The sequence below is a fragment of the Notechis scutatus genome, chromosome 1, assembly GCF_049901735.1.
Source record: "Notechis scutatus isolate UNSWTSFEM ecotype Mainland chromosome 1, rNotScu1.2, whole genome shotgun sequence".
NCBI classification, from domain to species: domain Eukaryota; kingdom Metazoa; phylum Chordata; class Lepidosauria; order Squamata; family Elapidae; genus Notechis; species Notechis scutatus.
Window position 1 is genome coordinate 186,051,720 of NC_142009.1, and position 16,458 is coordinate 186,068,177.

General features: G+C 37.3%; 1 protein-coding gene across 1 annotated transcript in view; it reads left to right on the forward strand.

Moving 5' to 3' along the window:
* TTN (titin) overlaps nucleotides 1-16,458 on the forward strand; it is a 311,277-nt gene that overhangs the window by 110,190 nt on the left and 184,629 nt on the right. The window contains exons 98-116 of the mRNA XM_087950422.1: nucleotides 796-888; nucleotides 991-1,273; nucleotides 2,562-2,745; nucleotides 3,526-3,615; nucleotides 3,737-4,004; nucleotides 4,113-4,373; nucleotides 5,953-6,162; nucleotides 6,277-6,354; nucleotides 6,463-6,489; nucleotides 10,054-10,101; nucleotides 10,209-10,268; nucleotides 10,375-10,440; nucleotides 11,035-11,124; nucleotides 11,589-11,951; nucleotides 12,576-12,668; nucleotides 13,563-13,640; nucleotides 14,737-14,802; nucleotides 15,785-15,865; nucleotides 16,230-16,280. Coding sequence (XP_087806548.1) covers nucleotides 796-888; nucleotides 991-1,273; nucleotides 2,562-2,745; nucleotides 3,526-3,615; nucleotides 3,737-4,004; nucleotides 4,113-4,373; nucleotides 5,953-6,162; nucleotides 6,277-6,354; nucleotides 6,463-6,489; nucleotides 10,054-10,101; nucleotides 10,209-10,268; nucleotides 10,375-10,440; nucleotides 11,035-11,124; nucleotides 11,589-11,951; nucleotides 12,576-12,668; nucleotides 13,563-13,640; nucleotides 14,737-14,802; nucleotides 15,785-15,865; nucleotides 16,230-16,280 — 2,490 coding nt within the window. The remainder of the gene's footprint in view (nucleotides 1-795; nucleotides 889-990; nucleotides 1,274-2,561; nucleotides 2,746-3,525; nucleotides 3,616-3,736; nucleotides 4,005-4,112; nucleotides 4,374-5,952; nucleotides 6,163-6,276; nucleotides 6,355-6,462; nucleotides 6,490-10,053; nucleotides 10,102-10,208; nucleotides 10,269-10,374; nucleotides 10,441-11,034; nucleotides 11,125-11,588; nucleotides 11,952-12,575; nucleotides 12,669-13,562; nucleotides 13,641-14,736; nucleotides 14,803-15,784; nucleotides 15,866-16,229; nucleotides 16,281-16,458) is intronic.

Genomic DNA, 16,458 nt, shown 5'->3' on the forward strand with positions numbered 1-16,458 from the left:
TTCATAAAGATGTCGAAGTGAATTATTTTTTCAGGCATGTAATGCACTGTAGCATACATGAAATTGGTGCAAATGACTTGCCTTAATAGTAGCATTTAATAATAGGAGCACTTAATTTATAGCAGTTTGACTGAAATTAAATCAAACAAAACTGCTCTTATACATACCTTGTATTTGCAGCAGTTTTAGTCAGTGATGTTTTACTTCATACACTCCCTTTTGAGATAAACAACATTATGCAACACAGAAAATTAAATAAAAGGTAGAAAGAAATTAAAGGCATGAGAAAATTTATATAGAATAGAATAGAATAGAACAGAACAGAACAGAATAGAATAGAATAGAATAGAATAGAATAGAATAGAATAGAATAGAATAGAATAGAATAGAATAGAATAGGTGTTTTGAAGAATAGATTAACAATCTTCTTTGTGGCAACCCCTGAGATATTGGAACACTGCTATCATGTCACCCCTAATCCTTCTTTTCATCAAACTACACATACCCAATTTCAGCAAGTGTTCTTTATGTCTGTTAGCCTCCAATCCCCTAATCATCTTTGTTGCTCTCTGCACTCTTTCTAGAGCAGGGGTGTCAAACTCGCAGCCCACAGGCTGGATGCGTCACATACTGGCCATGTGCACCCCAATATTATATCAGTGATAGATAATAAATTCTTTAGGTACTGTAGAATTCAAATTTGGGAGGGGGGGAATCCTCTACATATAATGGTTACTTCATTTGAACATTGTCATTTTCGGTTCTCCAACATCATTCCTTTGCTTTGCCTTCCAGAAAAACCCACAGCCGCACCAGTTGCTAAGAAAGCACCTACTGATGGAAGGCTTTACTTTGTCTCTGAACCTCAAAGTATCACTATAATTGAAAGTGAGCCCAGTTTCTAAATATTTTTTCCCATATCTGTTGACTACTCTCTTCCTTCAACTTATGGTTGACATTTTCTTCCCTTTCTGTCTTTTTTTCAAACAGAGAGCTTAGCAACCTTTACTGCTAAAGTTGGTGGTGATCCGATCCCCAATGTGAAATGGATGAAAGGAAAGTGGAGGCAACTCAATCAAGGAGGTCGCATGATAATCCAACAAAAAGGAGATGAGGCCAAGCTGGAAATCAAAGATGCAATGAAAACTGATTCCGGGCAGTATAGATGTGTGGCTTTTAATGAGCATGGTGAAATTGAAAGTGTCGTCAACCTTCAGGTTGAGGAACGGAAAAAACAAGTTATTGAAGGTGATCTAAGAGCAAAATTAAAGAAGTAAGTGTTAACATTTTCCAATAATGTTAAACTATGAGATGGAAAGCTTGCTTTAATAGGTAGAAGTTGGAGAATAAAATATAATTCAGCTCATTTGAAAGTATTCCTTCATCCTTCTTTAATGCTGATGACAGTGGAAGTTATCATGTTAAAAATAGTTGTATGTGTGAGAAGTGTAGAGTGAGGGATACTCAAAAGATGTGCCATAGAATATGCTATTTTAAATGCCACAAAGATAAACAAAACAAGTGGTTAGGAGGACCTTAATATAATATTATTGTATGTACCAGTTGTATTTTTTCCTGGGTTATAAGGCCCTTAGTGTCACTCATTCCCTAGTCACCTCTTGTTTGCACTACAGCAATGTATTCTATGTGGAAAACCATTCAAAGTTTCATCTGGTCAGAAGTGATAGTGCAAGTTACTTTGAAGGCGCTTCTTAAAGGCACTTCTTGAAGGCACTTCTGTTCATCCATGTAAGGACTCAACTCTGCAAATTTTAGTGGTTGCCATTTGGCTTCCAGATGCAATTCAAGGTACTAATGGACTTCCATAAAGCCTTTTGAGATTTGTGGCTTGGATGTTTACAGGATCACCATACTTCAGTTGTCTGTCTATACTACTAGATCTGACAGGGTTGATGTATTCCAGATCCCATCAATAAAACAATGTTGTATAGTGGGAGCCTGCAGAAACAGTTTCCATAATGTCATGCATGGCTTTTGGAAACACATCCCCACAAAAATCCATCTCGCCCCCAACCTCTTATTCTTTAGGATGTTCTTTAAAAACTTGTCTCTTCCAGCAGGGCAATTTGTGAACCCACTGGAGTATTTTAATTTTTTTTTTCAATCTTTCCTGGAATGGCTATAATTTTTATTATTATCTTTGCCTCTTGTGTTTCAAATCTTCTTTGTAAGCCAACTTGAATCATTTGTAAATTGGGCATCTCTATCAATTGAAAAAAATTGAACATTTTTTATATGTATTGTAAAAGTTTCCATTAATGAAAACACTCTCCAAATGTCTTAATCACCATAGCATACTCTATAAAATTTTGTAAGTTTTATTGGGTTGTAAAATGAAACACAGAAGTAGGCCCAATTCTGTTAAATCCATAAGGTTGCAATCAAAGAGAGCCTTAGGAGTTCCTTTAGCAAAGAATCCTACTTTATTAGGCTGATGATGCTTAAAATCTTGGAAAAATTATAAATCATTTCACACATGCTGTAAATTTAATGGATGTTGGTATCTATTTGCTTAATAAGTAATTTCTTTATTCCTGCAGAACTCCAACAAAAAGGAAGGAAGGTGAGGAAGAGCAGGCAATCGATATCATGGAACTCCTTAAAAATGTAGATCCTAAAGAATATGAAAAATATGCCCGCATGTATGGAATCACAGATTTCCGAGGTCTCCTACAAGCATTTGAGATGCTAAAAGAAAGCCAGGCAGAAGAAACACACAGACTGGTAAACACCAATATTTTCCTTTATTAATAAATCATTTCAAACCATAGTTCCATTACTTTAAAAAGTGTGTTCAATGTTTAGGTGGTCTAATTATTCATTTAAAATTCATATTCTGCAATGGGCATTATTATTGATTCTGAATCAGAATCAATTGGGGTAGTTTCTCCCCAACTTTTTCATACAATCTTTCTGGTTGTTAATAAAAGCCAAAACCCCTTCCTCCCTTTTGAGTCTGCAATGACCCCACATGAATAAGAGGGGATTTTTGAGAACTGTTCATCCAATTCAGAAGTGTGTTAGTTGTGAAGGGACTTTACTAATCTAAGCTAATATCTATAATTAAGTTTGTGGGCTACAATCTCCACCCACTACCAAAATATATATTTTTTTCTACAGTGGTTTTTCCAATCAGCTAACTTGAAAATTTGAGGATTGAAGTCCAGTAAATCTGAAAGACTCCAGGCTGGAAAAGCTGCACTAAGCAATTTCTGTTCAATGTTCTTTCAAGGATTAAAACACCAGAGTCTCAAATGAATATTTTCAATCAGGAGAGAGCAAAGAAAAATTAGTTTAATAATTCTGAGTAAGCTGCTATATTCGAACAAAATATTGACATTCCCAATATGTCAAAGGATAGCCCTTATGTACTGAAGCAATTTGTGCTAAAATGGATATAGCTATTTCCTTCAGTTTAATAGGGTTTTGCCATTGTGTTGTTTATATTGTTTATAAAGTAGAACATTAGACAATCTTATTAATGCATGGTCTTTGTTTTAACAGGAGATTGAAGTAAAAGAGAGATCAAGGAGAGAAGAACAAGAGTTTGATGAACTTGTAGCATTCATTCAGCAAAGGCTTACACAGACAGAGGTAATTAATGTCATTTATCAATTACAGTAATATGTAATTAATGCTGCTTGTTTACAGAGTTATTATGTAGCGGGATTAGTGCTTAATCCAGAGATTCAAAAATATGAAAAATATTTTTCAGCCTATTACTTTGATCAGAGATATTGAAGATCAGACTGTGTTAACAGAGGAAGATGCCATCTTTGAATGTGAGATTAAAATAAATTATCCAGAAATCAGACTAACTTGGTACAAAGGCACAGAGAGATTGATCTCGAACAAGAAGTATGAAATCAAAATTGAAGGAGACCGGCATATTCTTAAAATCAGAAATTGTCAACTTGGAGATCAGGCAAATTACAGAGTGGTCTGTGGTCCGCATATTGCCAGTGCTAAACTTCATGTGATTGGTAAGTGCAAAATTAGTGCCACATTTTGATTGATCAAATATTTAAAATTTATCTGATGCAGTTTTGGGTTGGTATTTTCTAAAACACGCATTTTTAACTTGCTAACAGAACCTGCTGTTGAACGTCATCTACGTGATACTTCCCTCAAGGAAGGCTTTACCTGCTCTTTGGTTTGTCAATTCTCTGTGCCAAATGCAAAATCCCAGTGGTACAGAAATGGAAAGGTCCTCCAAATAGGAGGCAGATATTCCACAGATGTCTCTGACAAAGTGCACAGACTCATTATCAAAGATGTAAGAACAGAAGACCAGGGACAGTACACCTGCATGTTTGACCAACTAGAAACAACTGCTGATCTACTAATTGAAGGTTTGTAAAAAGAGTTTGTGTTGTTATAAAAATAAGCTGATTTAGATAAATCTTAATGACATCTTAATAACAGAATTTCTTTTCTAAAGTTATTTTTCATTTGTTGCCATATATTTATTTTCATTTATAAAATTTATTGGCTGCCCATCTTACCATAGGGTAATTCTGGGCGGCTTACCATTACATAAAAGCTAAAACATAAAAAGTTAAAAACTAACATTAAAACCAAAGACACATGGGGAGGGCGGAGTGGCGGGGAGGGGGGATTTGTTATTACTCAATCAAACATCTGCATTGCGCTGTTCCCCCATTGGGGCCCCAAGATGACTGGCAAAGCCACATCTTTAGGTCTTTACAAAAAGAAAGGAGAGTTTGGGACAACCTCACATTGAGGGGCAGGATATTCCAGAGGGCAGGAACAACAGCAGACAAGGCCCTCCTCCTGGACCCCACCAACCAGAATAATTGGGCTTACGGGACCCACAGCATGACACCTCTGCCGGCATGCATATTATGGCCAATCTCAGTGGGGTGAGAAGGTCCCTCCAGTAACCTGGACCCATTCCACAAAAGGCTTTAAAGGTGACCACCAACACTTTGAATTGCACCCAGAAGCAGACTGGTAACCAATGCAGTTCACAGAACAGTAATGTTACAGAGGGGGCCAAAACTACCAACGCTGATGCACTCTACACCAGCTGTAGCTTCCAAATGCTCTTCAAGGGTAGCCCCATGTAGAGCGCATTACAGTAGTCCAGTCATGAGGGACTGAATGCCTGAGTGCAGGGAATTTAACTGTTTTGTCTTTTTTTTCAACATTCTTATAACTTGATGATAGGATATTTAATTCACTTGTTTCCTCTTATGATCTGACTTTGCTATAATTACAACAATTAACTTCGATTTATCTACCTCCTATGCTTCCTTTAATATGAGCATGAGAAAGACTGTAAAAACTACGTGCTACAGGTGGTCCTCAACTTACAACAAATCAGTTAGTGACTGTTCAAAGTTACAACATCCCTGAAAAAAGTGACTTATGATTGTTTTGCACATTTACAACCATTGCAGTATCTTCATGGTCATGTGATTAAAACTTGGATACTCGGCAACTGGTTCATATTTATGACAGTTGCAGTGTCCTCAGGTCATACGATCACCTTTTGCAACCTTCTCACTGGCAAAGTCAATGACTTAACAACTGTGTTGCTAACTTAACAGCTGCAGTGATTCACTTAACAACTGAAGCAAAAAAGGTCATAAAATGGGGCAAAACTCACTTAACAAATGTCTCACTTAGCAACATAAATGTTGGGCTCAGTTGTGGTCATAAGTCAAGGGCTACTTGTACTTCAAATCCATTTTGAAACGCAAACTGCATTCTCATGAAAATAATAAGCGTTGTCTGTATGTCTTTGTTTGAATTGAAACATGCCCGGGTATGAGTATACGTACCCATGCACATAAACATACACATACATATATCTGCGGGCACAACGTCATGAAAAAAAAAAAAAGCAAAACCAAATGAAACATGAGAATAATTGTCTTTTTTTTTTCATTTACTTCAAACCTACAGCTGAACCAATTCAGTTCACAAAGACCATCCAAAATATAGTGGTCAGCGAACACCAGTCTGCAACCTTTGAGTGCGAAGTCTCCTTTGACAATGCAATCGTCACATGGTACAAAGGGTCAGTGGAACTCAAGGAGAGTCCCAAGTACAGCTTTAGGAGCGAAGGCCGATGCCATTACATGACTATCCACAATGTTACCTCAGATGATGAAGGTGATTTGATTTTCTTTCTTGCCGGACTTTCCTATTTCTAAAAATGTACAAACTGCCATAAATATCATAACACCATTTATTTATTTGTTTATTTATATTTTTATTTATTATTAGGGGTATATTCGGTTATTGCTTGTCTCGAACCAAGAGGTGAAGCAAGAAGCACCGCTGAACTCTACCTCACCACTAAAGGTCAGTACCTCAGTGCTCCAGGTTTCACATATGCCTGGTCTTGCTGAATAAATATTTCTGAAGTGGAAATGATTCCAAGTACAATCATTTTGATTTCTTCTCTTGCAGAAATTAAACTAGAAATAAAGCCACCAGGTAAGGAAAGGACACAGCAAATGCTTTTTGTGTCACCTTTTACTTTTGTACATTTCTTTCTTATAAAAGGCTTTTATAGCTGCTCATATTGTAACCGCAATCCTGGGATACATACAAAGCAGCAAAAAAATAATAACAACAACAAAATCCAAATAAGCAGAATAAAAATTGATTAAAAACTCATGGCATCTCAGGATAACGTTCTATTATATACCGTGTTTCTCCAACAATACGTCCTCCACCAATAGGAAGGCCCAGCATGATTTCAAGGCATGAGTTGAAATTAAGCCCTGCCCCAAAAATTTAGGCCTATTTAAACCATGCGTTTCCCCACCATTTCTCACATCATTCATGAGAACTACACGAGGTGAAGAGAAATGGGGGGGAAGGGAAGGGGGGGAGAAAACTTGCCTTTAGGAGCGCCATGCAGGTAGCCTAGGCTAGAATACCCTGATCTACTACCGATAGAACATCAGCTGATAGAAGCTCCCCGAAGGCAGAATCACCAGCTGCTTCTATCGGCCGGTAGAAGCGACCTCAGAGTGAGTGCCCATGCGCACTCCCTTCACCACGAGGCCATTTCATTGGCCAATGGAAGCTCCCCAGAGGCAGAGTCACCAGCCGCTTCTATCGGCCGGTAGAAGCACTGGTGACTCTGCCTTTGGGGAGCTTCCATCAGCCAATAGAAATGGCCTTGTGGTGAGGGGAGCGCGCATTAGTTGTCTTTGAATCTACCAGCGGGACAGGAGAGAAAGCACATGCGTATCTGTGTCTGTATAAAAATTGTGAGATTGCGACAGAGGGAGTGGGAGAAAAGGCCTTAGCTCAAATGTGTTCTTGTTTTGCTTTCCTGTCCATTCTCTGATCAATTTCTCCGGGGCAGCTTTTGGCCAAAAATCGCCCAGGTCTCCCTCAGCTAAAGGAGAGGGGAGGTCTCCAAAGACCGTCCCTAACCTCCACCATTTGAGAGGACCGAACTCATTGCTTCTCAAAGTTAGACCCGCAAGTTTTTCAAAAGTTCTTCTGAATGCCTCGAACATCTAATGAAATCCAGAAATGTCTTGTGATTGAACTCAATCAAAAAAACAAACAAACCTACACCTCATTGCCAAGTCCCTGGTTTTACGGCTCCTCTCTCATCCCGAATTATGCCGAAATAAGGGATTCCGAGGCTGGCGTTGGTTAATTGGTTAATGATGGGCATTCTTTCAGGCACTCAAAGAGAGAGAGAGAGAGAGAAAAGGAGGTGTCGCTGAAGTTCTCAGACTCCCCCCAACTGTTAGCAGTGCCACCCGTGAGCTGTGGCAGGATTGCTTCGGATCATGTGCAGAGTGCCTTCGCCGTTCAAATCTCCCCCATGACTCAAGGTTCATACTAAAATTAGTCCTTTCCAACCAGCCCCTGCAAATATTCAGCCCTCACCAGAGCAATAGAAAGGACAGTTTAGCTTCTCCCTGGCCCTTCTTTGCTCCAGTTCCCTCCCGCCTCCTGTGCTGCAGTGGCGACCCTTTCACACTCACCCCGCTTCCCCGCCGCATTCCCACAAGGACCGCTCCCACGTCTCCTTTCGGGAGCCTGCCCGATCTCCCTTCTAAGGGTAGCTGAGCTCTGCTGCCTTCTCTTCCCTCCCCGGCGGCCCCCCCACTCCGCAAACCAGCGGCGGCAGCAGGTAAAGGTAGATCGCCTGCCCTGGGACTTTGGCAGGGTGCCCGGAAAAGGTCTGGCTTGAGAAGGGGAGGGCGGCAGTGGGAACCCCGCAGATGCTGAGACCTTCCCTCGCCAGAAGGGCTTGGCTGACCCAGTGCAGAGACAAGGGCTAGCAGGGGTGGTGTTTGTATGTGTGTGTGTGTGTGTGTGTGTGAGAGAGAGAGAGAGAGAGAGAGAAACTCAGCTTGCTTCCCTTCTGCTAAGAAAAGTTTGCAGCCGCTCTCTCACACGCACTCCCCTCTCCACAAAGCCGTTTCTATCAGCTGATGGAAGCGGCTGGTGACTCTGCCTTTTGGGAGCTTCCATTGGCCGATAGAAACGGCCTCAAGGAGAGTGTGCGTGAGGGTTAGGGTAGCCACGCTTCACCCACACGCTTCCTCGAGGAGAGTGTGCGTGAGGGTTAGGGCAGCCACAGTTACCGGCAGCCATGCCTCACCCCAAAGCAGCTGATGACTCTGCCTTTGGGGAGCTTCCATCGGCTGATAGAAACAGCTTCGTGGCGAGGTGAGTGCGTGTGGGTGCTCGCCCCGAGGCCGCTTCTACCGGACGATAGAAGCGGCTGGTGACTCTACCTTTGGGGAGCTTCCAGTGGTGGCCTCTTGGAGAGGTGAGTGTGCATGGGATGCTCTAGGTGGAGGGTGCGCGTGGGGGAAGAAATTAAGTCACCCCCGAAAAGACGTCCTAGCTGTTTTTTCGGGCTCAAAAAAAATAAGACCTGGCCTTATTTTATGAGAAACACGGTATATACACATGCCATCTTAGTGTGTGCTCTGGCCCAGTGTGAAACATCAAAACCAAACCTTTTTTATTTTTATTGGCCACCTCTTTATGCTCAGTTGAAACAACTGCTGCGAAGATCCACTGTGCATGGCATGCCACGTGTTATTAAAAATGCATTGTTGCAGGCAGAAAAATCTGCTTCTGGTTCTTTTATAATTCTGCCCAAATATTTAATTGTCAGTTTAAAAAATTTCTATAGTCGGCTACACATGTAAGAACATATCCAATTGAAATGTTCTTTTCATTTTATCTGTAGTTGTATTGTTGCTGCTAATACTTTATAATGATCTCATTTAGTGGTGGATCCATGTTCCGTAATATGATTCCCATGCACTACAAAAAGCCATCTAAAGTAGAAAGGGCTCATCACCTATAACAGGGGTCTCCAACCTTGGCAACTTTAAGACTTGTGGACTTCAACTCCCAGAGTCCCTCAGCCAGTTTTGCTGGGAGTTGAAGTCCACAAGTCTTAAAGTTGCCAAGGTTGGAGACCCCTGACCTATAACACTCTTTCCCAAGGCAAACAGTTATTTGCATTAAGGGGTTCCATATGGGGTTTTACTACTTAGGATTGCACTCTCTTTCAGAATAGCAATAGAACCAGTTATATACCAGTAATATACCAGTTCATAGTGCTTTACAGTCCCCTCTAAGATGTTTATAGAGTCAGCCATATTGCCTCCAACAATCTGGGCCCTCATTTTACCGACCTCAGAAGGAGGGAAGGCCAAGTCAACCTTGAACCAGTCAGAATTGAACTCCTGGCAGTGAGCAGTGAGAACTGTTTTGTTCCTCCTTCCCTTTGATTTTGCATTTTCCCCCTCTGCCAGTCAGTTTTCTGGCCCAAAGGCTCATTCATGATCCTAAATTACTATTTTTCAGGGCTCCCTCCCCCAAGATTTTTGTACTCCTTACTAAATATCACGTTCTGCACAGACTACTGATAGTTATCTTCATGCATGGATGAGGCCATATGGATTCAGAAAGCTTGATGCTTGGAATATTAGAGCAGTATTAGTAAGCAGTGTATAACTTGATTAATATGACTACTTTGTTACTTGTTCAATGGTTTTCCAGATGTCCCAGATGCTAGAGTTGCAATTCCAGTTGAAGTTCCAACTGAAGGTAAAGTTTACTTTTAAAAAGACTATTAACTTAGGCAAAGAAATATTTAACAACTGGGCACTCCATGAAAACATTTTAATGCATATATTTCTTTTTTTTTTTATAAGATATACCTATTCTTCCTATCTTAATTCCCATGCCAGAAGAGAAGAAGAAAAAAGAAAAAGGTACTGCTGCTTTGCATTTCAGGACTTGTATTCATTGGATATTTCCAAATATTCTGTTTGACCAGTTTCTTTACATGCTTAATTATTTTCACTTTTGTTTTTAAAGTGGTTAGGAAGAAAATAATCAAAAAGGTGACTCCAAAAGTCCCAGAGGAAGTTCCACCTCCTAAAGGTATGTCAGATTGTTTGTTCCCAAGTATAAAGGACATTTATAAACAACAAAATATTATCACATCTTTTTGAGCTTCATTCATGTTTTCTAAAGACTTTAGAATATTTCACATTTACAATGAATGACTCAATGCTAAATACATGAAGAGTATACATATGCATATTAGCTCATATAAAAGCCAAAACTGTTTGTAAAAAGTTTAGCTGAGTCTCCTCAATTTTTAAATGGGAGTGCTTTGGTTGCAGTTTTATTATATTAGATTCTGATATGTGAATTTGAAAAGCACATGTATTTATATTTTTCTCATGCTTTATGTCTTGTTTTTTGTTATTTAAATGTGATCTTATATCTGTTAGATTCATTGAATTCAGTGAGTTTACTTTTGTACAGGTAAAGTGCACTCTTAAAACTTCAGTGGAGGTGATAAGTGCTTATTAATACACAACTCACTGTATAAATTAGTAAACTGAATCCAGTGCCATCTATAAATCAAAACAAAATCAAAACATAAATCAAAACAAAATCAAATCACATTGAAGTGCAGTTGATGGTAGGGAAACAAATACCTTACAAGATATATTACATATGTTTCAGAACCAGTCAAGAAACCAGAGCCTCCACCTCCTGCTCCAGTCCCAGTCCCAGTCCCAGTCCCCAAAGTAGAAGAAGTTATTCCAACCAAAGGTAAATAATCAAAGATTGACACGTTTGCCCACAAAATAATATAATACTGAAAAGAGTTCTTTGCTTGGGCAATTTAAAATGTGGATGTCCTTCTTCGTTTTTCTTCATCATCATAACTTCTGATCATCCAATTCAGAAGAATTCAGTAGAATTCTTCCTTTCTGCAACATTTGTGTTTTGACCCTGTGACAGTTGGGCAGCTTATGACATCTGTGCCTACTGACTAAATTATTAGAATATTTGACCAATATATTAAATATCTTAACCTAAGGAAGAGGGGAGAATTAGGATTTCCATTCAGCAGATCAATTTCAAGTTAAAATAAACAACCAAAAAAATGCCTATGTTTTACTAAAGACATGTCTTTGAAAAAGCAACTGTGTATTGTTTCTGAGCAGGTGCATTTATTAATCTATATGAGAACACTGATCTCAATTGTTTGTGCAATGTTTTATTTCTAAAAGTTGCTGCCAAGAAAACTGAAGAGATCAAAGTGACAACTGTAGTTAAGAAGAAGGAGCCTATTTATGAGAAAAAGGAAGAAATCCATGAGGTTCACAAAGAAATACAGGAAGAATGGGAAGAGGAGTATGGGGAGAAACATGAATACTATGAAAAAGAAGAAGGTTACGATGAAGGGGAAGAGGAATGGACATATGGAGAAAGAAAAGAGAAAAAAACAGTTTATCAGGAAGAATGGGAAGAGGAGTATGGGGAAAAACATGAATACTATGAACGAGAAGAAGGTTATGATGAAGGAGAAGATGAATGGGCATATACAGAAAAACAAGTAACCTACAAGAAAAAGCCAGTTTATCATGAAGAAGGTATATTTCTTTTTTTAAAGACAGTTTCATTTTTCCCCTTTCTCTCTCTTTTAAATAATATTTTATAGATAATTAAATTTATCAATTTCTGTTGTTTTACTGAATTTTTTGCTTGATCACAATGGTAAATTAATAGGATTAGAAAAGGTACATAGTGTATTGTCTTGCAACTGTTTGACTGAAATGATTTAATGTGTAAGTTTAGTCAGGCTAATTCTGCCAACATGCTTTAGGAGAACAGCAATGTTCAGATAAGGCGATAGATATGATATAATGATGATAGAATGTTTAAATTATATCCGGTACTTAAGTATATTAATCTAAACATTTATTTTTTTAAGATTCATCTCATATTTTACTTTGCTATTATTATATGCCATTACCTGAAATATAAGGAAATGTGATATGTATTTTAATTAAATATACTATTTTTATTGTATAACATTTTGTTAAATGGATTTTTTGCTCTTAGAACAGAGACCTTAGAACCTTTAGACAAGGAAGGTAGTAAAATGAACACGTCAACTAATATTGCTTTAAGTTAGCAGAGGATATTAATAAAGTGTGTCAAAGATCCCAAAATACCTTTAGTTGTTTCTTGAAATACGTTTATATCTGTTACAGTGGTCCAAGTTCCTAAAAAGCCAGAACCTGTGCCAAAACGTCCAGAAATTTCAGCCAAGAAAGAAGAAAAGAAGAAAATTACAATACAGAAAGGTTTGGGCATTAAAATGATAGCACTGCAGCATGTTTCTTTTAAAATTTGCTTTTTAAGGTGCATATTTATTAACTAGTTTATATAATAGATGATTTTAAAAATAGATTAAAGTTTCTAGACTTCTAAAATACCAGAGTCCAAAACAAGAGACTTTATATTAACAAGATAAGGTATGAAATCCTGCCACTGGAGGTATTTTTAATCTTTCAATTATGCAATGCATGGAACTATTTTCAGGTCATGTGTAATGAAGAAATGTTGAATACTAATCATAAACTCTTACATTACATTTATAGAATTATTGCTAAATGTACAAAACAGATGTCTCTCTTTGTCCACCCTTAATATATTGGACATAGCAGCACATTGTCAGGTTACATTCTATTTTATCTCACATATTAAAAAGATTCCTATCAAACCATGAATCCAAACCTTTAAATCAGGTATTACTTCTAAACATCACTCATGGCCATAATCAATAGTTCTGATATGAAAAAGCTCAGTTCTGAACATTCAGTGTGAAACAATGGGGAAGAAAAGGAATCTCCAATATCAACAGTTTTTAGAGGTGGGGAAGTTTCCATTTTAACCTCCCTAGCAGGTCTCAGAAATTAGGCAGGATTACCAGAGCATTCAAAGGAATCCAGAAAAGAGGTTATCAATTATGGGAAATTCTCCATCACTAATTGAAGTAATTGGGCAAAGCCAAGTTTCAAAAACTTTCATGAGAACAGTATAATGGTATGTATATAGTGGTATATATGAACCCCAAATTTATGTCTTTTAGGAGATCAGTGAACTAGAACTTCTTTTCTGACACTGAAAAATTGGATATAATGCACTTGATGGATATTCAGATACAGTCTTATGCTTATGTTTTAAATCCCCTTTAGTTACTCGGAAGCCTGTAACTGAAGAAGTAGCAAAAACAGCTCGGCAGATGGAGGAAGAACAACTGAGAAGAGTTAAAGGTAGGAATGGACAAAAATTAAATTAGTTTTTTTTAACAAGGAAAGGTGCTATGAATCTTTTGCTTTAATTTAATATTGGGGAAATATAGGAATACAGTATGTGCATGCTGCTCATTTTAATTTTATGTGGTCCTTGGTCTACTTACAAAAATCCTTGGGATCAAAATACATCCCTTTAATTGCATATATAAAAAGACTTCAATTGCTAATAACTGATCTTCTTATATTAAAATATTAATGATATTTCCTAGCCACTTAAATTAATTACAGTCTCAATCTATGATGTACTCATGGTTTTTAACAGCAAATACTATTATCTATGGGATCAGGAAAAAAAACCCTTCAAAGTAATGGCATCTAGCTAATTGTTAAAATATATATAGCTAATTACTTAGAGCTGCTATGTTCCACTATCTTCTTAATTTTTCTCTACAGCTTAGTAGTTAAAATAGTCATAAAAGTTCTGTTCAACTTGATTTAGAAAAGAGATGGAAGACATCTCAGTTTCTTTGATGTTTTTGCTGCATATCAAATTTTCTCCTTTTAAAATATATGCTACCTTGATGGGTTGTTCGGGCTCTCTGAGCTGGCTTGTTTTCTTGCAGACATTTCATTACCCTAAGTTGGTAACATCATCAGTGTTCAGAGAGCATCAAGAACCCTCATAGCAACCCTGAGCTACAAATAGTCTCCCTCATTGATATGCTACCCTTTTCTCATTTTATATGGTTCCATTTATTAAACCTTGCTAAGATTTAAACCAATCTTCTTAAACGTGATGCAGTTAAAATTTATTATTATGAGCTGCCCAGCGTGACTTAAGAAGGGTGCCCACATAAATGTTTTAAATAAACATATAAAACACATAGATAAATATCTTTGAACTTCACACACACACCCTGCCCTACCCCTCCCACCCACCCCTCCCGAATTCTCAGCCAGCCTGGCCCAACAGACCTGGAGGCAGAAATCAGGCTTAAGAAATCTGCTTTAGAATGTTATTAGTTTATTATCTTATCCTTAATTATGATTAAAATAGTTTGATATACACCATATATATGGAAATAATCTTTTATATATTTTTATATCCGTAAAGTTCCAGAAGTTCCATCCAAAAAACCTGCAAAGAGAGTCATTCACGAGGAAGTTATAGAACGAAAAGGTACACAATCTCCTTTTCCATCTCTTTCTATATTCTTTTGAAATACCTATGGCATATACGAACATTGATTTCTATAAATCATATCCATTTTTCCTACCTTTCATGGTGTTCACTTTTTTCAGTTCTTTTTCAGTTCTTTTTTTTTTCAGTACAATTCTACTAACCTTTCCCTGTGAATGCATGTTCAAATTATTCGGTTGAAGGAACAGAAAGCTTCATTGAGAAGCATTCTAGAAGTGATAGACCATTAATTGATGATGTACATTGTACATTGGGTGCATGACTGAAAATAAGACAATTTGCTTTAAATGAGAGAAATTCTGTTCCGTGCATTTTTGTTCCTTTATGAGATTTGGCATTCATCTAAAGGGCACTATGCCCAGCAGACTAGTTGGTACCTAGCAGGAATTCCAGGCATGGGATAGATTGGTAGAATCAAAAACATTATAGATGAAAGTAATGGCAGATCACTTCCTTATTGTCACCAAGAAATTACATGACCATCAAGCTCAGCTAGAGACAGTTTTTATATTTTATTCATGGACATTGGGGTGAGGGGTTTTTTGGAGGTGGGGAGTATGTCTCAAAACATGCATATGCTTTAAAATTCTTATTCATCTTTGTAATTTTTGGAAATAGTTATTTTCTTTATTCTACTTGTAACATTTGCATAGGAAACTGTGATTGCTTCCTGACAAAGCTATTTTTGCTTTCTAATGTCTAATGCAAGGTTTTGCTACATAATGTTTCAAGCTGAAAATGGGCTATTCTAAATGTTCCTGAACCTTGACTTACCTTGAAATATGGGAATATTCTGCCTGGCTTGATTTGGGATTAGGTCGTTCTGTCTTGGAATTTATTCCTATCTTTACATCTTACCTACCGCAAAATTTTATTTGGAGTCCTGGTGTTTAATAGAAATATGTTTGCAAACCATTTTCATATGTTTAATTTAGTATTTTTGACTGAATTCTTATTTCAGTCCCAGCTGAAGAGAAATGGACTATTTCAGAAGAAAAAGTGACTGTTTCATATCATGAAGAAGAATATTCATATGGTTCAGGTAGTTACAAACATATATTATTAATTTTTTTCTCTTACCACCTTGTCCTATATAAAAAATGAAATAGGTTAATTAAATTGCATTTGCCTCTATTCAATGTTCTCTTAATATGGCAGCTTTGCACATAGCATAGAACTATCTCCCACGAAAAAAAAGTTGCCTTATTCTTTTACTTGTGAGTCTTCTGTTTGTGAGAATCTGCTGCCCAAGACATTTATCTTTTTTAACTTTAGGAACATAAATATCTCTCTGGACAGTCAGATTCTGGGTTTTATTTAATATTTCTGTTTTATCTTACGGATCATTTCAATAGTATTGAAAATAGTTTAAATCCATCTTTTAAATGTGATGATTCTCTTTAAAGAACCAGAAGAATACGAGCATGAAGAGTTCTACGTGGAATATCCAACTGAAGGTAAATTCGGTTTAGTTTATTTTAACCTAGCCTTACCCAGTTTGATAATAGGTTATTTCATATAATTTCTTAACTGTTCTAAACATGCTCTGTGCAGTTATTTCTGTATACCCTTTTAAAAATATCTTGAGTGCTATACAGATGATAATAATTTTTAACTAGTAAATTTCACCACTAT